General features: G+C 44.7%; 1 protein-coding gene across 8 annotated transcripts in view; it reads left to right on the top strand.

Moving 5' to 3' along the window:
- The first annotated feature begins 971 nt into the window (after positions 1-971).
- The window catches only part of Lratd2 (LRAT domain containing 2), a 79,069-nt gene continuing 54,752 nt past the window's right edge, over positions 972-25,288 (top strand). For 3 of the 8 annotated variants that reach the window (XR_007103970.1, XR_007103971.1, XR_007103972.1), the window contains exons 1-2: positions 9,802-9,882; positions 11,082-11,242. Coding sequence is in view for 1 of the 8 variants with exons in the window: in XM_047517849.1 (XP_047373805.1) it covers positions 2,019-2,951 (933 nt within the window). In the remaining 7 variants the exon portion in view is untranslated. Of the gene's footprint in view, positions 1,391-1,922; positions 6,076-9,801; positions 9,883-11,081; positions 11,243-25,288 lie in introns of those variants that run through there. The other 5 variants (XR_007103973.1, XR_007103974.1, XR_007103969.1 and 2 more) reach the window with 4 other exon arrangements.

Consider the following 25,288-nt stretch of genomic DNA (forward strand, 5'->3'; position numbering starts at 1 on the left):
GTATCAGTCTTACGTTGCATTCTTACAAATGAGTTTGGGCACTTCCTAAACTTGTCCATTGTAAATGGGGCCGGCAATTCTCAACCACGATTCTGACCAGTACCCACCCCACCCCAACACACGCGCTTTGGTAGCCTACATCTTAGGTACAAGAGATGAAGTCAGTGGGGGGAAAGTGTCCTCTTGTGGAGGAGGTTAATAAGCAATACTTTTGTCACTTCCTTCTCAAAGTCAGCAGGAAGGAATTATATCCACCAGGGGCCTCTGCTAATTTGTTTCTAATTCAAGGACAATTAGGCAATTCCTACATCCCCCACCCCCAAGAAAAGCTGCCATTTCTGCATGACTTTTCTCAGGACTCAACAAACTGGTAACTCTCTAGAAACAACAGAGGTCATGGAATTAACTTTGTATAACTTCGAGGGACCTGTAATAAACCGCGCACCGGTTTTAGGAGCCAGCCAGTAACGGTCTTCATTCTGTTTTACACCATTTCCTTTCTCTGAATTTTTTTTCCTACCCTCAAGCTTCACACTACTCATTCTGGAAATGCCTCTGAGCCGAAGAGCTTCTAGAGTCCTGCGGACGCCTTCCTATGATCTTTAGGTCAAGAAATAACGTTCTGGACCAGCAAAAAAAAAGAAGCAGAAGCCCCTGATGACTCTGCTCCTCCCTCTCCAGGTACTGAGGAAGAAGAAATGGAAGGGAAAAGAAAGAAACGCTAAGTCTCCTCTTCTTCATTTCTATACTGGCAGGTGGCTCTGAAAAACACAGAGACAGCGGAGGACAAGGGGCCAGCGCAGGGGGCCGGCCCCAGCTAGCGGGCTGATTATTTATCAGCGGGATTTAAACCGCTCTGGAGGGGGCGTGGCCCGGGCGGAGCCCCGCAGCCCGGGTGGGCGGGGCGGGGGTGGGGATCCCGGCGGCGCAGCACCGTCTGGGAAAGACCCGAGCTCCCGAGCCAGCGCCTGTCTCTTTAAATGCCACGGGCTGCGTTCCCGCCCGGGAGCCCGGAGCCGGATCTACAATCCCGTCCCTCCCGCTCCGGCGCTTGTTGCTCACCCGGCCCGAGCGGGAGCTGCCGCCGCCGGGAGCGAGGCTGCCTCCTTCTCCTCGCGCCCCACCTCCCTATAGAGCTGGCCGAGCGGGGGCAGCAGCGCCTGTAGGAGGGAGGGGGCGCGGTGTGAACAGGAATTGCCCCCCGCCTGCAAGTCTTGGGGCGCGACGCAGCCGCGGGGAAGACATGCTTCTCTACCCCCTGCCCAGCTTCGCTGCCGCCGGTGCCGGGAGAGCAGGGACTGCGGAGCCCACACCCGCAAACTCGTCCTAGAAGTCTCGGGGTGCGGCAGGGGGCCCCTCCCAATTTCCCTCGGCTTCCACCTCCCTACGGGTGAGTTCGCGCTGTAACCCGAACCGGAGGCCGGCGAGCGCGCGGGGGAGGGGAAAGGAGCCCCGGGAGGGAGCGCCGCAGGTGAGCCAGGTAGGGTGGCTCACCTGCCCGGGCCGCGCTACGGAATCCTCTACTGCTCCCCGGGGACGAAGGCGTTGAGGGACGTCGCAGGGGCTCGGTAGGGCCTGCCGTGGGAGGGGGACTTAGGAGAGGGGAGATTGGAGTAAAGTTTCTATTTCCTTCTTCCCTCCTGCCCGGACTTGGCAGGTAGGGCGCGGGCGGAAGCGGTAGGAGCCGCTGATGCAATGGCTTTTGCCTGGGCCAGGTGAACGCTGGGGACGGGGGAGAGCGGGAGTTGCCTTATCTCCTGTTACCTTGACCCTGGAGGAGGAGAAACGACGAAAGGCGCGCTGCAACCGAGACTCCCCTAAAATGGCCCCAGGTGCTCGGTCCCCACTCATTCTTTCTCTTAACAAAATGTCCTTTTCCTGGAGGGACTCTTACAGATACGGCTTTCTTTCGGTTCCAACAGGTGGCCGCAGCCCCTGTCCGGGGACCCGTGCCAATGACCCTAGTGGTGGTTTCGCTTTCTCCCCTCGCGGCGGTGTGAACCTGTGTCCACAGCGTGATGGGCAACCAGGTGGAGAAGCTGACCCACCTAAGTTACAAGGAAGTTCCAACGGCCGACCCGACCGGTGTGGACCGGGACGACGGTCCCCGCATCGGTGTGTCTTATATCTTTTCCAATGACGACGAGGACGTGGAGCCACAGCCACCGCCCCAAGGGCCGGATGGCGGCGGGTTGCCCGACTGCGGGGACGGACCGCCGCCGCCCCCGCCGCAGCCTTACGACCCGCGGCTGCACGAGGTAGAGTGCTCAGTGTTCTACCGCGACGAGTGCATCTACCAGAAGAGCTTTGCGCCGGGCTCGGCGGCGCTGAGCACCTACACACCAGAGAACCTGCTCAACAAGTGCAATCCAGGCGACCTGGTGGAGTTTGTGTCGCAGGCGCAGTACCCGCACTGGGCAGTGTACGTGGGCAACTTCCAGGTGGTACACCTGCACCGGCTGGAGGTGAGCAACAGCTTCCTGACTGACGCCAGCCAGGGCCGCCGCGGCCGTGTGGTCAACGATCTGTACCGCTACAAGCCTCTGAGCCCCAGTGCGGTGGTGCGCAACGCGCTGGCGCACGTGGGCGCCAAGGAGCGCGAGCTCAGCTGGCGCAACTCAGAGAGCTTTGCCGCCTGGTGCCGCTATGGCAAGCGCGAGTTCAAGATCGGCGGCGAGCTGCGCATCGGCAAGCAGCCCTACCGCTTGCAAATTCAACTCTCGGCTCAGCGCAGCCACACGCTGGAGTTCCAGAGCCTGGAGGACCTGATCATGGAGAAGCGGCGGAACGACCAGATCGGACGCGCTGCGGTACTGCAGGAGCTCGCCATGCACCTGCACCCGGCGGAACCGGACGAGGGCGACAGCGATGCGGCGCGGACTACGCCGCCTCCCAGGCCCATCCCTTCACCGCGCTTGGAGGGGGAAGATGGAGAGGCAGTGGCACACTGACGGGCGAGTGGAGGGCAGCGCTGCAAAAGGGAGCTGTTTGCAGCAGCCGCTGTCCCCTTTCTCCTCCTCTTCCTCCCTCCCTCCCTCCCTCCTCTGCCACCTTCTGGGCCCCCCTGGGATTCCTGGGCCCTTTGGAAAATGGAGAGTTGGTGAAATGTGCAGCCGGCTGTGGACAGGGAAGGAGGAAGGGAACAGAGGGAGCAGGTAGGAGCGCTTTTGAGTGAATAGATAGTATTTCCTGCCGGGCCCCCTCAGGCTTGTCTTCCTTTCTGTTGTGGGGCATACTGTAGACTTGCTTAATCTGGGTTCAGAATCGACCCTTAAACACGCAAGGTTGGAGAAAAGTTCAGAGTACCTTCAGATCCCTGCCATTACCTCTGCTTCTCCCCTACACTGAGCTCAGAGGATGCCTGGTACAGAGGCCAGAGGGGGGTTGGGGAGACACCACCATGGCCTGCAGCCTAGAGCTGCTTATCATCTTCCCCCGCTGAGCTGTGAGTGGGATCCAGAAGGCTGGTGTGATTTATTTTATGGGATTCCTGGGGCGCGAGGCTGGTGAAACCACAACAAGGTCTGGGAGCATCAGACCAAAACCAAGCAGCCCCTATTAAGTGTAACAAATAGTTGAACAAACTCGGGCCACAAAGACTACCTCCCTTCTCCATCCCCAAGTAATTCATCTTCAGGAGCTGGATCTTAGCTTAGTCTGTTGCTCCACCTGCCCCTTCCAGGTTACAAGTAAATCATTGTCAAGGGCCAGTCATGGGAAGGATTCAATTAAGGTTCAGGTCTGCGCCTTTGTTTTTCTGCCTGCTGTTGTAGACACTTAGAGCTGTGTTATTTGTTAGCAAAGGAGAGAATAGCCCTTTGTGTCTGTGATCTAATTAAACCTGCTTGGCTGTGCTGGTCCACAGGTCACAGATGGGGTTCACTCGTGCACCCCATAAAGCATCCACCAGGGAAGCAGCTGAACAGTGCTGCCCTGGCAAGAATAAGTTAATCTCCTCTTCCACTTCCTTCCTGAATGGTGAAGGTAACCCTTTTAAAACAAAGCTTTGTTGGTGATCCTGTGGTTTTTTTCCTCTTTCCTTTTTTAAATTTTTCCTCTCACAGGCCCATCTCCCTCACCCTCTCTTCTGTTCTTCTGGTGGTAAAATCTTGGGCTTGAGACCTGTTTCAGTAGAAAGATACTTATTTTGCCAGCCACACTGATGCGGTTTAATTCAAGGGGCAAAGTCTTTTTAATACTGCAGTAGTCTCCCTGTTGCTTGGAGTACACCCCTCCAGAGTCTTTGCAATTTAGAGGGGTGATGTCCATTACAGTTGCCCCTTGGTGTAGTCAGCACAGAATCCGATGACAGTCCTAAACACAGGTTGGTGGTTATGGGATCTGATAGTAGCAGACTGAGCAGATACTACTTGGATTTGCTACTAAGCAACTGTGTGCTTTAGTGTGAGGCTTTGAATAATTTTTCCACCTGTCCCTTGTATTCTGTGGGTGTGCCCTTGATTTTGAGTGCTTCTCAGTGCCTGTTACCAGTGCTATCTCAAAAGCTGAGTAAATTTTGAGGGTTTCGTTTTTTTGTTTAATTCCTTCTTGGGTGTTGTTATAAACTACTTTGGACAAGTCATTGAACTAATTATTAACAGCTGGAATAGAACCGTCCTTAAGTAATTCACAACCACCTTCATCCTTGGGCTTTTTGCTTGGAGAGCTCTAAGTCAAGGCAGTGAGACTTGAAGGATCTTCATGTCTGTTTACTTTTTTTCAGACAAAGAAGTTGAGGCCATAATTTTTAAATGCCCAAATCTTCTTATACCCCAACGTGAAACCTTTCTGTCACAAGGGCATTAGCTGTGTTGCCAGTTTTCACAGTGGTCCCCAAACAGGTCCTGTTCCTTTGATTGTTAAAAGTGAACCACACTCTAGCCCTGCTGGACATCGGAGGAAAACCAGTCTCCATCGGAAATGGAGGTCTAGTTCCCACATTTAACACAGCTTTGCATTTGTATTCTCTCGCTCATAGAAAAGCAGTACAAGAGAAAATTGGGTAAAGACATTTAGGAGAACCTACTATATCTAACAGATGGGTTGAACACCATCCAGACGGTAGGGGGGAAAAGAAAGAGTTGTCACTGTCCCACAACTCTGGACCACAGGACTCTTCCCCTCCCCACCCCTCCACTCTTCATCTGTCTCCTTCCTCTTCCCCAAAATGGAAAGTCTGGTTACACTGAGGGTAGCAGTGACTTTGTGTTGTTCCAAATGAGACGAAGTCTCAACTTGAACCAAGAGCTCCTATAAAACCTACTCCAACAGTTAGTAACAGACTGCTCCAGGAAGAGGCTTTTGATAATGGCTTGAAAATGGACTAGAATAGGAAATAGATCTGTGCCAGATGATCCTTTTGGAGCGTGGTGCCAGCGTTTCTACAGAGTACCAGAGATGCTAAATGTGTAATGCTTAGGAATAGGAGATTCCACTGGAAATTTTCGTATGAATATACTGCTTAAAGACAAGCCACAACCAACTGGTGAGGGGTTCAGATCTCTTAAGAGCTCCAGGTTCTTAAGATGGATGGCAGTGTTGTGGAGAAGTGATTTTTTTTTTTTTTTTTTTTTTTTTAAATACCCTGGCAGTGACTACATCTGGCACTTTAGAAAAAAAAAAAAAAGTATATTTAATAATTTTTGTTTCTCCTTAGGAATAAGACTTTAAAACTATTTTGTACTGTGAATTACGGATGCTCTTTGAAGGAAAGAAATATCGATTCCAATATTCCTCAGAAGCTCTGGCAGGGATAAGCAGGACATGGACTGGAACGTATGCTAAATGAAACCAGACAAATTCTATTTTCTTACCTGAGCAAATATTTTATTGAGACTGCTTATGTGTGTCAAAGAAGCCCACAACTTCAGCTACACAACTTTTTATATTAAAGGAACTCATAGTTTTTGTAGCTTTTATTCCACATTTAATTTAAAATGACTTTGTAGCACTAAAAATGCCTAGCAGAAGACTTTATTCCAGACCTTTAAGAAAATTTTTAGTTTTTATGAGAAAAAAAAAAAAAAATCACTTCAGTGGTTATACTTCTTGTGTCCCTGGTGCTTCGGGCCCTAACAGCACCGTTGGACCACACTACGACCATATGGAACATATTTTTTGGAAGTAAAACTTTAATTTTATATGACATATGCTATAGAAACTGAGAAAATTTAAGGACTACTTGTTTTCTATTTTTTTTTTTGTTTCTTTAATGGGATCCACTGTGTTGAAGACTCTTGATATTATGTGCTTGTCTAACCATTTTTTACAAATTAGAATATAATCTCATGTGATCATGGTCATAAGATTTGTTTGGAAAGTTAGATTTTACTTGTGAGTTTTGTTTTTTTTTTTTTTTTTTTTTTTTTTTTTAAATCAGAATACCTATAAACTTGACTGGTTTATTCAAATTTTTCATTATGTGTTTTATTCTTGGGTATAATACTTGTGACCCATGGAGAATTACACTAACGGGATAAACTTCATCTGCATATTATTTCCCAGTAAATTGTATGAACCTTATTTTTTGTTGAAGGTTGTATGTTAAATCAATGTTATGTTCTTATACCACTTCTTGAGAAGGAAGTTCCAATTTGAAATTGTATCATTTCCTTCAAAATGAAGGGCAGTGCTTAGTTAAATAAAAGATTGATGATATCTTTTAAGCCATTTCCTCTTCACTCTGTCTTATTAAAATAAAACCCATCAAGTTCTTTTGAAAAAATGCTTGAGGTTTTCTAATAAGCCATCTATTAGGGGGTCACTGAATTCCTATTTTTTCCACTTATATATTGTACTATTTTCTGATATTTTTGATCCAAATTCAAGCTTTTCAGCTTACTATTAAGTTTTCAGAGAATATTAGTATGTATCATCTTTGCATTGCTCAGTAAACATTTTGATGGATTCATTTAGTGACTCAATCTTGCATTTACTGTGTGAGAATTAATCACCTATTGCTTTTAAGCTATCATTGTTCATGAAAAATATGAACGTAAATTTTCAGTACACATTGATTTTCAGAATCAATGCAAAAATTGCTGGATACCATGTTCTCATTATGGAGTCTACACCAGGGAGTTAGGGTGTACAGTAACCCATGTTGCATCTTGAGCGGGTGGTTTGAGTATCAGTTAAAAGGAGCATGCTCACCACATAATTTGATTACAACAAATGGGCAGACTTGATCACATAGCACTGTTAGCATGTTAAGTGATGCAATTGCTAGCAGTTGGTAGGGGGACCATGTTGAACGTGCAGGGCATTAGCATGCCCTATGCCAGTGACAGAAGCCACACAATCCCAAGAGGTTCAAAAGCCTGGGCTTTGTCAACAGACTCCTATGAGGATCTTAAATAAGGAAGTTGAATGCTGAAGGTTACAGGAAATCCAAGCAGCAATGAAGTCATTTTGAAAGCCCCAGACTGGGAAGTCTTAATTTGACATTGACCTCATTGGGGAAATAGGGGAAGGAGAACCTAAGAAAACTGTGCATTTATTCCCTGGGTGGTTTTGGTGAAGGCTGCTGTGCCTGTATTTCCTAAGTGGACTGAGCTTGCTTAATGTAGGAAAATGACATGTTCCAAAGCGTTTAAAAGGCTCTGCAAAATGAACAAACCCACAATATGTGCAAAGGTCTTTTATTTCCTTTACTGAATTTACCTGGAAAACTGCTTATTAAACAAATACAGCAATTTTATCTGTAGAATAAATGCAAAAGCTGGCTGGTGTCTGCATCTGCTCTTGGAGTAAACATAATAGGCAGGAGGGTGCAGAACCCCAGCCTGGTATCCATCTAAATCAATCAGCTCTCCAAGTAAGAGTGATATTGAGAAGAGAACCACCTAGCCATGGGACCGGGTGTGCCACAGTGATCTAGGGCATATTCAGAGGCTGAGGCATGGGGAAGTTTTTCAAGACAAAAATGAGAAGGATCACATCAGATATTTTGAAATAATCATCCTTGGCCACAATGATTAACAAGAAGAGTGGTGTCAGATTGAACAGGCAGTAGTCAGGCAGATGTCCTTGCAGAATTTTTGTATAAGGTCATGATGGACTCTACCCAAGCTGGTGATTCTGGCAGTGTTTTGCAATAGTTAAGCAATTGCTTTGTAAGATCCCTTCTTTCATAACCTCCCAATTTCATTTATTTATTTTTGGTATTAAGGATTGAACCCAGGGGCACAGTACTGCTGAGCTATATCCCCGAATACTTCTAATTTTTTATTTTGAAATTGAGTCTCACTAATTAGCTGAGGCTGGCCTCAAATTTGTGATTCTCCAGTCTTAGCCTCCCAAGTGGCTGAAATTACAGGTATGCACCACCATGACTGGCCTAACTTTAATTTTTTATAAACATTTCTGATACAAATGACTATTTTCATTCTGACAACTTTTACATTTCTTTCACACTAGGAACTAGAACATAGAGGTTCATTTTTGTTTCTTGTTTTTTTTTTGTTTTTTTTTTTTAAGAAGTGATCCTGCCCATGAGCTTCTTTCTAAGGAAAGAAAAATCAGCTGGGCAGAGTGGAGCATGCCTATAATCCTAGCAGCTCAGGAGGCAGGAGGATTGTGAGTTCAAAGTCAGCCTCAGCAACTTAGCAAGGTCCTAATCAACTCATCAAGACCCGGTCCCTAAATGAATTATAATAAAGGGCTGGGGATGTGGTTCAGTGGTGAAATGGCCCTGGGTTCCCAAAATAAAAGAAAAAAAAATCAACTTTACTCACACATATAGTCCAGATTATAATAAATGGAGGCCCTGTCAAGTGCGGATGGTAGGTATACAAATAAAGCAGATGTGTGTGAAGTATAACTGGAGTTTGAAAACTGGTGGTAGATGGGCATGTGAAGTGTGTAGTCCCTTTGAAATCAGACCAGAAACATACAGGGAGGGGCAACCCAGGACAAGGGAGAAAATGATATTACTCATATTCGCTCAGTACTTAACTGGGAGGCTCCTCAATTCCCAGTGCCTAAATGCAAAGATGGACTAGATCCCTAGTTACTGTCCTCATGTGGTTTCCACCCCAACAGACAGGACAGATCACTACTTCCCCAAAAGAAATGCACAAGAAGGTGTTCAATTACATTGCTGTTGAGATAGATGCAATGGAGGAAATATTCAAGGTGTGTGGGACAAAGAATGTCTCCAGCCGTGATTCAGAGAAGTCTTCCCTGAGGATGTAGTATTTATGTGGAGCCTTGGAAAGGTGGAGCAGAGAGCCAGGTGCTTCCAGTGGACTCTGATTACATTAAGCAAGGGAGGGAGTCTGGGGAGACAATACTTGAGGCTCAAGTGCTCCCCAGATGCCTTTGCTTCAGCTCTTGGTGCTCATTCATCTCTCCCTAGCTTCCTTGCACAACCTGTCCCACTGGTTCATGTGTCTCCAGTGCTTAACAAAGAAGCAGGCAGAGACCATCACTAAAATTTGAATGAGTGAATGACTTTTAGGGTTGGGCTTTGCTAGACTAGCAAATACCCAGAATCTCTCAAGGTGGCATGACAGTGATTTGAAGGGATGAACACAGCTTTGGTTTTCAGGATGCATCGAACAGGCAGCTGGAAGTGACTGTCCTCTCTGCCCTCAGCACTGCTGGTTGTCCTGCTAATGCTACTGTGGCCTTAAGTCACCAGCCAGGTTAGGGAGTAGAGTACAGGGTTCAGGCTTTTGCCCAACACAGGGGAGTGGACAGGTGGCATGGCAGACTGGATGGGAAGAACATTAAAACAGCAGGAGGTTTTACAGCCTTGCAACTGTGATTGGTGATTTCATTCAGCTGGCGGGCCACTGCGGCCATACAGTCTGGGCTGCCATCCTCTGAGAAACTCGAGCGGTGTGGTCAACTCCCAGGGTCTGCTTACCTTGCTATTCAGTGAGTTCTTTTTGCTCTCATAACTGGGAGGGTTTTCAGTTACAAATCTGAACTGTAGATACACACACAGCAGGGAAGAGTGAATAGTGAAAGTTTTGTAGTCAAAGTCCTGGGTTTCTCTGCTCCAGCCTCTGCTGATTATTAGCCTGGGAACCTTGGGAATAGTTACCTACTCTTCTTGGAAACTTTGTTTCCTCTTCTGTACAGTGTACTTGTGACATTGGACAGTTCACTTAACTCTCTGAACTTAAGTTGTTTTGGTAAAAATAATACTATATTTAGCATTTCATATTTAATATTAACAAACTAATAAAAGTATGAATATATAATAATACAGAGGCAGCATATCTACCTTAAATGAGGGTTGTGAGGACAAGATCAATAACCATTATGATGGGCTTAGAAAATCTGGGGTAATGTATGTGTTCAAAAACTTTATTTTGCCAGGCACTGTGGTGCTCACCTATAGTAATACCAGTGATCCAAAGGCAGAGGCAGGAAGATTGCAAGTTCAAGGCCAACCTCAGCAATTTAGGAAGACACTGTCTCAAAATAAAATTAAAAAGGACTGGGAGTGTAGCTCAGTGGTACAGTACCCCTGGGCTCAATCTCCAATGCCACACAAACACAGAAATAGCCTTATTTAAATACAGATTCTGTCTAGGAGAGGGAGATCTTCCCTTTAGTCTTGCAGACTTTCTCAGCTTGATATGGGAAATTGGTAAGATATGAAGGAGATGATTCTTCTTAATTCTTCACTGTTCAGCAGGTGTCATAGTGTTTGAAATGTTTGTCGAGCCTTGATCTTTAGTAGATGAACGATTACCTTTGTTTGCACATTTTATTATGTTTACTCATTAATCCAATCCCTCTTTACTGAGAATGTTTAAGGCACTGGGTGTTAGATGGCCCGGCAGGATAAGAGAGGATTGTTCAACGAGGACAATAACAGGGAGGATATCCTCTTGCCCATGCTGATCTGTTTTACTCATTACCCCACTTTCTGGACAGATCATAATGTCGTCTCCATTTTATAGTTAAGTAAGCAGTTTTAGTGAAATTGGCTCTCTGATGTCACATAGCTGATACATGACAGTTTCTGGCCTGAAACAGGAACACTGGTCTCCAAAGCCCCAGGCTGGTGTTCCTCCCTTGGAAGACACCTGATCACTCCCACCAGCCCTTCTCCTTACCCCTAGAGAAGACCCTTCTGCTCCCACATTCCTGCTGGCAATGTTACCTGAAGAGCATTGATGTGTCACTGTTACTGTAGCACCTGGAGGCATGACTGGAGGGCACGGTGAACGGGAACAGAAGGGAGGCAACTCAGCCAAAGGGGATTTTAAGTTCTTATCGTGAGGTGAGTACTGATAACACACCTGGGGGGAATATGGACCGTCCCAGAATGACCCTACTCTCCCTGTGACTGAGCATTGTGACAGCCCCTCCTTCCTCAGCTCCCTTCTGTCTGCCCTTCTGTGACTTCTTCCCCCACCCGACAGGTGGAGGTCAAGTAACACAGCCCTCTTCAGGTCCTGGCTCCAGCCTTTGACCTGCTCTGTGACCATGGCAAGTTAGTGACTTCCGTAAGTCACCAGACTTATCTAAAACTTATGCACTCCCCAGAGCTGCTCATTAGCTTAGATGAATAAGTTAAGCGGATCACAGGGCACTTACCTAAGTGGGTGGCGTTGGCTCTGCCACATTTGACTTTGCTTTGTGTAGGGTCGGTGCCCTTGAGCAAACCCCTTTACCATGCTCAGACCCGGGTTCTGCGTTTCTGTGTGTAGCACCCGACTCTAGTAGCAGTCTGTGACAAGATTCCAGGTGTAACCTTAATACTTGCAATGGTTATAGATGTCGCCAGTTACTTGACATTTATTTTAAGGAAAAGTCATTCCTCCAATCTCTAAACTTTTTTTCCAATAAAAATGTTATAATAATAAATATGAAATTATAAAATTAATTATACATAAATTAAATAAAAAATTCATGGAAGTGTTTTTGTTGGGGAAAGTGGGCCCTATACACAGAATTTTTAATTTTGAACTGGCTGGCAAATTTTGTCATTTTATTTAATACTAGAAACCACACCTGAGATATGGATGGGGAAAAAAAGATGATGATAGGAATAAATTTATTCAGGTCTCCTTTGTCTCAGAAAAGCATTTAGAGATCTTTGTTCATTTTTTAATGTTACTTTTTTCAGAACTGATTCTCTTTCCCTGCTTAAGCCAGAGTCCATTCCCCTTTGCCACCTGGCTCCACTTTTGGCCAGTACCTCATAGCCCACAGAGAGAATTCTCTCACCTCTTACTGGATGTTCATGCTCTATTTTGAGGGAGTCCATTTTTTTTTTAATTTTCAGAAAAAGTGAAGTTTTTCCATAAAGTCATAGGCATCAAATGGTGGTAGTTCTTCGAACCAATATATATTTTTAATACTATTTGAAAAATTAATAAACTTTTTATCTTCTGGGAATTGAACTCAGAGGTCCTTAACCACTGAGCCACATCCCCAACCTTTTTATATTTCATTCTAGAGACCGGGTCTCACTGAGTTGCTTAGAGCCTCGCTAAGTTGCTGAGCCTGGTTTTGAACTCTGGATCCTCCTGCCTCAGCCTCCCCAGCGGCTGGGATTACAGGCTGCGATCCCACGCCCAGCCAAACTTTATTTTAGACTCACAGAGACCTCCCACACACTGTGCCCTCCCGCCGCCACCGTCTGGCATCCGTGTGGTGCCCGTGTTGGGATCAGTGAGCTGACACCAGCCCGATCTCATGATCTGAAGTCCACAGTTTTATCGGGGTTCGTCCTTGTATGCCATGTGTCGCGAGCTTTGACGGAGGCACCCACCATTGTAGCATCTGCAGGATAGTTTTACACCTGACCTTTTCTCCTCCTTCCTTTCTTTGCCCCCAGGCTGAGAGCTGGACTGTTTCTAGCCCCTTTGCCTCATCTTAAAAGACACTTCTCCGTAGGCCCTCTTGCCTTCTTAGCCAGGCCCAGGGACACTCTTGGCTGGAGGGCGTCAGGCCTTCTTGAAGTGTTTATGAGACCGACCAGCACGGGGTGCCCGGGGGCTAGAACGAGGAATGCCAGGTGGTCTAGGCAACCGCCCAGGTTCCACTGGGGCAGGACAGCAACCCAGGCAAAACCTGAGATAAAGCCTGATGGCGGGAAGGCCGGGCTCCAGGCCCGTGAGCAGGGACAGCCGGCCTCACGTGGTGGCTGGGGAGGGTCCGGGTTAGCAGGTCCGCCAGGTCTTAGAGAGAGACTCCGACAGCCTCTCCTCTCTCTTCGACACTCTACTTTTGACAGCAAAGCGCACATCTCTGCAGCTGGTTGGAGGAGTGGGGTGGGCGAGGCCAGCCCTACAGGTTACCTCGTAGTTACTAGTAGTCACTAGTAGCTGCTTTCCTTCCTTTTGTTGATGTAGACGTCAACCGAGTAGGTTACCTTAGGACGAGCCGCAGGGATCTCCATCCTACCACAGCAAAAGTGTCCTCTTCAGCATTGTCTGGCTGACCCTAGATAGCACGAGGGTCCCGACCCAGGAGGACGGGCACACTCTGTCTTGAAGGGACTGAGAGATACCCCGGGAGGCATGGCTTGCTCAGCCAGCACCGCCCTGTGCAGTGCCTCCCAGGAGATGGGTATTCATTTGCAGAACGAAAATAACATGTCGACTAGCGTGCACAGTTCCGGAGTGAGCAGTGATAGACGTGATCCGCCACAGCTAGTCCCGGCACGTCGTGTGCTCAAGGAGAGCCTGTCAGGTTCCATGGTCCTTCCCGGGTGTTGCCCCGCGTCCACGACTCGGCCCCCGACTCAGCTCTCAGGAGGATTCGATTGGGACAGATCTCACCAAACAAGCCTCACTAGAGCTGAACCGGTCAGAGAAGGTGCCGCACTGGGCTCCGTAGTGGCTCAAACCATCTGGCCTCAGACATTTAGGTAATGTCACAAATAATTTGTGAAAACACACCACATACCCAGGTGCACGTGCCAGCAAGTCAAGTGCACCTTGAAATCTGAGTCTTTGGTTTCTCTCAGTGTGACAACCTAAGAGGAGACGCTCTGAGCATTGGTGTCACTATAAAGGCCTGATCATTTTCTCCTCCCTGGTTACTGCCTCTCTCTGCTTGCCCTGCCTAAGAATATTTTTTGTTAACATTATTTTTGTTACTGTGTGTGTGTGTGTGTGTGTGTGTGTACAACCAGGGTGCCCTACCCCTGAGCTACACCTTCAACCCTTTTTATTTTATTTTGGAGGTCTCACTAGGTTGCCTACACTGGCCTAGAACTTGGGATCCTCCAGGCTCAGCCTCCTAAATCCCTGGAATTACAGACCTGTGCCACCACACCCAGCAATTTTGCTACATTTTTACATATCAAAAATAGTCTGAGCTTAATGCAAAAGAAACTTGAATACAAGTCACAATAGCTAAACTGTGGAACCAACCTAGGTGCCCTTCAACCGATGAATGAATAAAAACGATGTGGCCTATATACCATGGAATATTACTCAGCCTTATAAAGAATGAAATGATGGTATTTGCTGGAAATAGATGGAGCTGGAGAATATCACACTAAGTGAAATAAACCAATCCCCAAAAAAACCAAAAGTCAAACGTTTTCTCTGATATGCAGGTGCTAATTCACAACGGAGGGGTGCTGGGGAAGAAGAGTTACTTCAGATTAGGTAGAGGGGAGTGAAGGGAGGGCAGAGGTAGGAAGGATAGTAAAATGAATCAAACATTATTACCCAATAATGTAATATATATAACTATACAACTGGTGAGATTACATGTGTAACCAGACAAAAGAGAAATTATACTCCATTATGTATGATGTATCAAAGTGCACTCTACTATCATGTATAACTAATTTTTTTTAAAAAAGTATATGAAGTGACAGGCAAGGGTCTTCTCAAGTGTGCAGGGTGCCTGTGGCAGCCCTTTAAGACTTTTTTCTGTGAACATTCAGATATGCTCATCTGCATGTGTTTTTCCCAGATGTTTTTTTAACTGCAGTTCTTTCATACTACCTGTATTTCTCAGCTTTTTTTTTTTTTTTTTTTTTTTTTTTTTTTTAACATGTAGCAAATCAGGACTTTGGAATTAGTACACAAAATGTTTGGAAAATTCTTTTTAGACGGCTACTAAATGGAGTATAGTAAACAAGCTTTTGCTTCTTATTTACTATTCTCTAGTTGGTCTCCACTGAAACCATCTTCATTTTTCCCTAATTACAAACGATCGCTCCGCCTGCTCTTGGCGTTCGTGGGGGTTTCTACAGGATTCGCTCACAGAAGTTATCTTTCTAGATAAAGGTTATGCCCAATTTAAATTTTCATAGGAATGGCCCAATGGACCTCTATAAAATAACATTCTAGTAATGCTAATAACATTCTCAAGTGTTTGAAAACATTTACCACTCATCAGTTGAAAGATAGTTCCTGGTTGTTTCCATTTCTGTGACAGTTTCAGGTTTTACCTCCTGAGTTGCCCTCAGATGTTTGGACAAGAATTAAAATGAGTGATAAGCCAGTTTTCTTCTGTGAACATGCAAATTGCCCAAGGCATTTGGATATTGGTGAGTCCAGTGAATCCTAGAGTCCAGCTATGAACTTAGATGAACAATACAAAAATAGTTGTGGAAAGATTCCTGAATTATCCTTCTTCTAGAAACATAAATCTGATTGTGCCCCAGATGGCTCTGTATCCGCCCATGGCTACCAATAGTGCCCAGGATGAAATCCAGGCTCTCTACTCTGGTCGGTTGGCTGGAGCAACCTGGCCTCTGTTTACATGGACCTTGTTCTTATCACTCTTGCAGGGAAGATTGCAGGCACACAGGTGTGTGTTTACACTCCTCAACACAGGGAGACCTGTTTTGCCTAGGCGTGGTGTTTTCAGACCTCCTGACTGCTGCTTACCTGTGTAGAGACACACAGGGCCCCTGGACTCAGCCCCATGCGCAGGGCGTATGTGCAGATCTGACATGAAACTCACCAAACTACTTCCGCTTGTACCACGATGTGTGCTAGCTTCCTCCATTCTCATTTACTCCATTCCATTTTGTTTGGGGGAGGGGGAAATCTTGTTGACAGCCACTGCACTGATCTTACCGCTTATGAATGCAAGGCCCAGAGTCCTGAAGTTCACCCAGGTTTCCTCCCACTGAATGGCAGAGGCCTTGGCTATTCTGCAGCCTTTCATGCCTCAGCATACATATTACCCTCCTTTGCTGTTGTATCCCACCTTGTTATTCTACCACAACATCCTGTTCATTTCTTTTAGATCAATTTCCAAAATTGTAATCACCTAGTCACGTGACTTTTCTTATCCCATTATTATTTGTCTCTCCCCAGCTAAACTCAGAACCAGGACCTCATTTGCTTCGAGCACCACATGTAAGATAGATTTTGGGAAATAATAAGTGCTCAGTAAACACTTATGAGTGACTAAAGAGATGCTGTTTTGGTGCTGGGTCCTGAGATTTGGGTTCTCCTCCATCTCACAGTCTAGCACATTCTGTACACCCTACTGCTTTTGATCACAGAAAATTTTCTCAATAAATTTTTTAACTAGGAGCTCCCTGGTTCTCTCCCTTTAAATAAGATATCAAAAGGTGAGACTGCATATTCTATTTCCAGAGGCAGTGTGTGGAGGTTAAGTGGGGGCTGCGGGCCAGATTGCTTGGACAGCAGTACTCACCTCTTTGTCCCAGATGGCTTGGAATGAAGCAAATGAAAAATAGAGAAATGTACAAGTTGTTTGTTTCAAGAAAAAAATCAGAACTAATATCTAAATAGGACTTTGCATTTCACAAATGTCTAACCTTTACAATAACCCTGTGGAAAAGGGTGGAAGATTTAAAATCATAACAATCCTGCTTACTGAGATGGGTCTTGGTGCTAGGTCATATCAATTCATCTCATATCCTCAAAATAGCCCTGCAAGGCAGCCGTTACCCCATTTTATGAGAGCTGCTCAAGAAGATTGAGTGAGAAGGTGGCACAGCCAATAAGAGGTGAGATTGAGACCCCAAAACCAGTTTTTCTGTCTTCCAATCATGTAGTAAGATGATGTGGTGGACAAAATAAGGCCCTCCTTGAAAACGTCACATCTGAGTTCCCAGAATTTGTGCATATGCTAACTTACATGGCAAAAAAAAAAATATATATATATATATATATATACATACATATATATATATATATATATATACATATATATATATATATATATATATAATAAAAACAGACTGTGTGGATGTTCCTGAATTAAGGATTTTGAAATGAGATTATCCTGGATTATCCCAGCTGGTCCAATGTACTCTCAAGTGTTCTTATCAGAGGAAGGAGAGAGGTTGAAGTCCTGGATGCTTTCACTTAGCACAATGTTTTCATCCAATTATAGCATGTATCAGAACTTCATTCCTTTTGATGGCTGAGTAATATTCCATTTTATGTAAATAACACATTTTGTTTATCCATTTAACTATTGATGGGCATTAGGTTGTTTTCAACTTTTAGCTATTGGGAACAATACTTCAATAAGCAGTGAACAAAGCAATGAGATGGGAAAATGCTATGCTGCTGGCTTTGAAGAAGGAGCCATGAGACAAGAGATTTGGCTGACTTCTAGAAGCCGTGAAGGCAAGGAGACCATTTCTCCTGTAGGAATGCTGCCCTCATGACATCTTGGATCTAGTCCATCAAGGTCTGTTTCAGACTCTTGACATTCGGAAATGTAAGATAAAATGAACTCTATTGCTTATCTGCCAGTCTGTGGCAGTTTGTTACAGCCCCAGGGAAGAAATTCAGTGGCTGTGGAGCTTGTGTGGACTGATTGCAGCCGGCCCTCCAGGTCCACGAGTTCCACATACGCAAATCGATCAACTGCAGCCCACGAAAATTTGAAAAAAAAAAAAAAAAAATGACATCAGTATTGCATTGGTACATACTTTTTATCTTGTCATTATTTTCTAAACAATACGGTATAGCAACTATTTACATAGCATTTACATTGTGTTAGGCAGCATAAGTCATCTCAAGGTGATTTATGGTATAGGGGAGTATGTGTAGGTTATATGTCTTGACTATGGCTTTTATGGAAGGGACTTGGGCATCTGCAGATTTTGGTATCTGTGGGATTTCATGCAACCAATTCTCCACAGATACAAAGAGCAGATATATTTGCTCTACAAATGCCCACTGAGCATGTCTTTCACACAGAGTGGCTCACAAGTATCAGGAGCCTGTAATTTGCTTACAAACATCTACTTATTTCTTAAATTGTGGTACAGATGAGAGACTGAGGCACAGAGGAATTAGCTGCAGTAAGTCCACATGGGCCCACACGTCGGCGGTGCACATGAAGGGATCAGTACTGACTCACGCCACACGCAACCAAGCTCAGTGTGAACTGTGCACCTGGCTTAAGTCGTGTGACATGGGAGAGATAAAGCAAGACGGGACTTCAAAATCTTGATAACGCAGCCCAACCTTTCCAACTCCAGAGGTCTGTGTCTTACCATTTTAAAACTTGAGGTGAGATGCACGTGACATCAACTTGACCATTTTGACCATTCTGAAGTGTCGGATTCAGTAAAAATAAGAATGTCCACAGTGTGGCACATTCACTGTCACTGCCTGGTTTTAGAACATTTGCATCCCCACAAAGAACAACCTCCTACCCACTGAGCAGTCGCCCTGCCCCGTCTCCCTACCCTGGAAACTACAAATGTGCTTTCTCTCTCTGTAGATTAGCTTCTCCTGGGTCTTTCATACAAACGGAGTCATAGGACGTGGGGCTTCTTAGCATGTTTTTAAGGTTTGTCTGCATCAAAGCACTTGTTTCACTTTGTTCCTTTCTATGACTGGATACTATTCCTTTGTAGGTGCATTGCATATTTTGCATATTCATTCATTTATCGATGGGCCTTTGGATTATTTCCACCCTTGGGTAATGGGAATAATGATGCTGTGAACATTGGCATCCGACTATCTCTTTGAGTCCTTGTTTTCAGTTGTTTGGGAATACACCTAAAAGTGAAATTGATGGATTGTTTGGTGATTCTTTGATGAACTTTTTGAACACGGCCAGGGTGTATCTCAAAGCAGCTACACCATTATCTCCACCATTTTTTCTTAAGTAATTCTTTGTAGTGCTTTTTGTTTTCTTAAACTGAACACACTCTAATGTAATTTTAACATTTTGTTGACAACTCTGTATGGTTAGCATTAATTAAGATCAATGAAAAGCACAATTGTATTAGCTTTTTAATTTGGGGGGAAAACAGTATAATGATGATACTAATGATAATAAAAAAGTTCACCATTAAATAGCATATAAAATATAAGATCCTATTGTAAACAGTTTCTATATGCAAACTCATTTAACCCTGAAGAAAACTGTAAGATATAGGTCGATGTGTTTATTATTTCTCTCTTCGTCTTAGGTAGTATAATACAAGCACAGCGAATTCATATCACTCAAATAATTAATTTCATGTGAAATTAATTCCTTGTCATAAGACACGTATTCTCCGTGTTTGGTTCCTGAAGTTGCAATGCCAGTATTAACCTGAGAATTTTTTCGACAAGTTAAGTTCTTGGGCGGGGCCCAGACCTATTGAATCACAAACTTTATAGGTGTATCATCCAGACGTAGAATTAAGCCTTCTAGGAAGCCCTCTAGGAGTCCCGATGCGCTGAAGTTGAAGAAACTTGCCTGAGGAGACTTCCTTATGGAGGTAAGTTTGCAAGATAAAATACAGTACTCGCAGTCACATTTAAATTTTAGAAAAGCGATGAATATTTTTTTCACTAGGGTAGTTCTGCGACACTGCATTCTGCAGTTTTATTTGCCGGTGAATGTGCAGCGTTTCATCGCAAGGATTTGGCTAGTGGTCGAGATCTTCATTCCGATTTCTTTGTAAATGGCTTGAAATCATGAACTAAGTCAATGTGGCATCAAGTTCTCAGTGCGCTGAAGAAGTGAGGAAGCCCAGGTGGAGGTGCGGTGGGTTTTGGAAGGTGGGATGCAGAAATAGGAGAAAACCTAAGGATGCGGCAGGGGGTGGATAATAAAACTGCAGGGATGTTACGAGCTGATGAAAATCTGCTGTGTTGTGCTTACTGTGCTGTGGGGAAGCCCAAACCCAGCCAAGATCTGGAGTACCTAGGATGAGGACTCTGGGCAGCTCAAGCAGGAAGGAGAGAGGGGACTCTCTGCACTGGGGACAGAGGCAATGAGTGAGTTTGGAGGGTAGTGTGGCCCTGCACTGCGGCTTCTTGGCAGGCCCCTGGGGACGTAGCAAGGTCACAGAGGGTGACTTCATGAGGTCTCAGAGACCAGATCCTGGGGTGTACAAGTCCTGATTTGACAAAATATCCCCATGTCCCATAAGAGTGAGGAAGTTGCAGGGATAGAAGACATGGAGGCCCAGGATGCAGAGACCTCCCAAAACCTTGGTTCAGGATAGAGTGACCAGGGAAGAAATATGAAGTTAGACTTTTCTTTCATCTTGGAAACCTTGGGCTTTGGACTATAAATTCAGTTGCCTTATGGAAATAACATGAGTGATAATTCTTGGCCTTCTGGGGACATGGTCTGAGGTTCACATCTGCCTGCGTCTCTTTGACCTGTTCCTGTCCCAGGTCCTATGGCTATCAACATGGATGGAGCAGGGTGGACCTCCAGTATTATACCATGCAATTTTGAAGGTTTTAATGGACTCATGAAAATCTTTATCTATGATTAAATTAGGAGTAAAGACAACTTTTGCTGGGAGAGGAAATCACACACACACTAATGTCCTATTGTATGGCTGGATTTGTGTTGAGCTTTTACACAACTGATGTATTAGCAAAACCAACTGCCTGATTTCATGCCACAAATGGAAAACTAAGAGCCAGAAACGATTCATCATTTACCCACCGACTACTGGGACTTTCATAACAAAGCCCCACAACCAGAGCAGCATTCTGCACAACAGAAATTCATTCTCTCATTGTTATGGTCTGGATGTGAGCTGTCCCCCAAAAGCTCACGTGTGAGACAATGCAAGAAAGTTTGGAGGAGAAATGATTGGGCTATAACCTTAACATAATCAGTGAATTAATCCCTGGTGGGATTAACTGAGTGGTAACTGGAGGCAGGTGGGGTGTGGCTGGAGGGAGTGTTTCATTGGGGGCGTGGCTTTGAGATATATATTTGTATCTGGCAAGTGGAGTCTCCCTCTCTCTCTGCTTCCTGATCAGCATGTGAGCTGCTTCTCTCTGCCACACTCTTCCACCATGATGTTCTGCCTCACCTCGAGCCCCAAGGAATGGAGTCAGCCTTCTATGGATTAAGACCTCTGAAATGTGAGCCCTCAAATAAATTCTTTCTCATTTACAGTTGTTCTGGTGGGGTCTTTAAGTCACAGCAGTGAAAAAACTGACTAAAACATTCATGGTTCTGGAGGCTTATGTCCTAGATCATGCTGACAGAACTGGTTTCCTCTGAAGCCTGTCTGCTTAGCTCACAGATGGTCATCTTCTCACTGTGTGTTCACCTGGCCTTCTCTCTGTACATGTCTAAATCTAAAGCTCCTCTTTTTATAGATAAACCAGTTGCATTGCATTAGCACCCACCCATGGCCTGATTGAACCTTAATTACATCTTTAGAGACCCTAGCTCCAAGTATAGTCATATTCTGAGAAACCAAGGAATAGGACTTCAACATATGAATTTGGGAGATCACACCTAAGCCTACAGCAGGCTGGTGCTAGAACCCAGAATTTCAGACTCCAATATCCTGTTCGATTTAGAGGAAAATTTCCCATTCGGTTCCATCTGCATGTTAGTTTATTCTGGAGTATGTATTCTCTAGGCCATTCGTGTACCAATGACTATTTCCTGAAAACCTACTTTTCGTCAGGCATTATTTTTAGCGCTAGGGTCAGGGCTGTGGAAAGGGCAGGCAAAGATTCTATTTCTTTATGAGTTATCTAGCCAGGAGACGGTCGGAAAATGAACCACCAAGAGAATATTGGATAAATGTTACACAGAAAATTCAAACAGTGACTTAAAATATATTCACTTCATCATTAGTCATCCAGGAGAGGTAGGCTTCTTCACGAAAATGACATTTAAGCTAAGATATGAATAATGAGAAGAGGTAGGCAGGTGATGTCCTGGGAGAAAGAAAACCAAGGAGGACAAAGCTCAAGTACCTTGAGATGATGTGTTCAAGGACCTCAAATGAAGTGGGAATGAAAGAATGGTCTGAAAACTTATGGGAATGTGCTAAGATTCTTCCTCCTCCCAGGTTCTTCAATAAATTAAGTCACCTAATTGTGAAGACTCCTCATGAGTTGAAAGATGGTAAAACTTATGAGATAAGTGACTCTCCTGTGGTCACAAAATCAGTAGCAGGATACCTGGGTCAAACTGTGTGTTTTACATTGCATTGTGCTCTATGGGATTGAGAAATCAATTGAGATTGTTGTGACCATATAGGCGTATTATTTTTTCCTAATGAAATTGGGTAAGAAAATGTCAGAGATGATCGTAAATATCTTAGCAACACTCACACTGGATGAAATTTTTGTTATTACTTTATCTCATGAAGTCAGATAAGGTTCCCCCTCTTTTCAAATACCTCAGTGTTTGCAGGCGACAGGAAATAAAATGTATTTCTGTGGGTCAAGGTTACAGAGATAGGGAAATGACATCCTGAAAGCTTACCTCAAGGAGAACACAGATTTTCCACTTGCTTTGTTTTCCTTCTAAATCTCCAGCTCTTGTCACACATTCAATACACATTTGTAGGGTGAAAGAATGTTGCTGGAAACCATACCCTATAGGTATCTGGGTTCCTTGGCACAGTTGGCATTTCATTCTCAATGAAATGAGAAGTCATTGAAAGGTCTTGCGCAAAGGGTGTAACTAGATCTGACTTGTGATTTTAAGAGCCCATCCTCCCTACCATGTTTAGAATGGGTTTGTTTTGGGTGGGCAGGGTAATAATGGAAATGAAGGGCTTCTCAAGTAACCTCCAATTGATAAGGATGCCTTGAACTGGGATAACAGCCGAGAAATGAAGGAGACAGATTTGAGATACATGCTCTATGTAGATTTGCAGATGCACTATGGTACAGAGGAAGGCTCCAGAGAGAAGGTAATTAAAGAATCAAAGATGATTTTTGACTTAAGAAAGTTAGGTGATAGGGAAGAAGTTAGCTTGAGGGTGAACAGGTTGATGTTGGGGAGAAGGGGAATATTTGGAGGTTCAAGAATGAAGAGAATGAATGAACTCAACCAAAACTGTTCCCCACGTGTGTGGTGCTTTACAACCCAGGCTAATAACACATCAGGAAAATACTATCTGTGTCCAGAAGTATAGATTCTGCTTCAGTAGTTGTATGCTTGTTGGAAAAAAATTAAAGAACCAGAAGTAACCTTTGAGTAATGAAGACCACTTGGCACATTTAACTGCAGGATGTGGTCAGGGGAAGAGCACATTTGGGCCACCTTGGTTGATCGTCTCCAGCTGTAAAGATAACAGTCATTTGTAAAATGATGTGTTTCCAGATCATGATTCCCAGGTTACACTCTGATCTTTGGGCCCTCTGCTGAAGGTATTATTATTATCCTCCTTGAATAGGTGTTGAAATGGAGCTCAAGGCAGGGGAAATCAAATGTGTACAGGGCATACATTATATGCTAGACCCAGTCCTTGGAGCTTCCGAATGCTATTTCATTGGCTCATCCGTGTAGCCTGTCATTGTCATCCTCATTGTACAGATGTACAGCTGAGGCTCAGGGTTCCTGTGATTATAGGCATGTACAATTGCTCCTAACTCCAGCACTATTTATTTCTTACAGGGTCTCAATACCTCAAACTCATGATCCTTTCACTTCAGCCTTCTGAGTAGTTAGGATTATAGGTGTTCATTACTGTGCCTGAATCTGTTTGTTGTCATTGCTTTTTTTTTTTTTTAAATAAGCTACCTAGTCTGTGGTAACTTATTATAGCAATTTTTCATTACTACAATGGCCCATTTTCCATTACTACAATGAAATACTGAGACAGGCTAACTTTATAAAGAAAAGAGGTTTATTTGCTCACAATTTCGAAGGTTCAAGGGGATGGCACTAGCGTTTGCTCAGCTCTAGTGAGAGTCCTCTTGGCTGTGTCATACCATGGTAGGACCACAGGTGACTGAAGAGGAAAGCATAGCTAGAAACAGGAAGCCAGAGGGGAAGTGGGTCCCACAGCAGTTGACCTAAGGGCTTCCATTGGGTACTACCTCTTAAAATTTCTGCATCACGTCCTAGTACCACCATCATGGGGCCAAGCTTCCAACACATGAGCCTTGAGGGACAAACAACACAGAATCCCTAGCTTAGCCCAAGTAGGCCAAGACAGCCACAGAACCAGACACACAGCACATCCCCCTAGAAATGCAGACCCACTGGCAAAGGACCTACACCAAGCCTGTTACCATTTCCACGGTTGTATTTGCCAGTCCAAGAGTACATTTCCAAACCAGCTAGCAATGGCCGCTTCCCTGAAGTCCACCCTGCATCAGCAGAGCACCCCCATCTCATGGGTCATCCAGCCTGTGCCCCTGTGGGTAGTCCCACAATCTGACTAACCAGCAGGTGCCTGTGGGTCTCTAGCTCTCAGGCCCTGCTGCAGCTGAGTATAGCATTTTGATCGGTTGATACCTGCAGGAAAATGCTCATATCAGGGCTGAATATTAACTTAGTGCATATAAACACTATTTCCTTTGTTTACAGATGTGGAAGGAGCTGAGGGAGGGAATTAGGTAACTTTGTTCAAGGTCACACTGCTAACAATGACTTAAACCTGAGACTGTTTAATTTCCAAAACCACTTCCAGTCTCCTTGGATTCGAAGGACTTATTTCTAAACCTGGTGACCTTGGGTTGAAGATGTCACTTGTTGGAGGAGGAGGAGAGGGAGGGAGTTGGGAAGGATGGGTTGGGCTTCCTTGCCTATCCAGGCTTTGCAAAGTGCCTAGACAGAGAAATTGTCCTTGTCTTTTTGTTCAGGGAAAATAATGAAGCTTACTGGTCAACTTTAGACCAGAGGTCAAACTTAACTTGTTAATTATTCACAGAGTTGAAACAGCTGAGACAAGTCAGAAGTACAAAGCTGATAGAAAAAACTTTTGGAAAATAACTTTTTGGAGCAGAATATACAGATATTTTAAGAGACAGACTGAGAGCCAGTGGAAGCAAAGGAAGGGAGAATGACCCTGGAGCCAGATGGCCTCCTCTCACCAGCCCCGTATTATTAGACAAATCATGTGAGAAGTAACCTCTGCTTTGTCACTGGGAAAATGAGAATAATATCTTGAAGAGATATTTAGTCAGAG

Source organism: Sciurus carolinensis, chromosome 1 (genome assembly GCF_902686445.1).
Source record: "Sciurus carolinensis chromosome 1, mSciCar1.2, whole genome shotgun sequence".
Classification (NCBI taxonomy): Eukaryota; Metazoa; Chordata; class Mammalia; order Rodentia; family Sciuridae; genus Sciurus; species Sciurus carolinensis.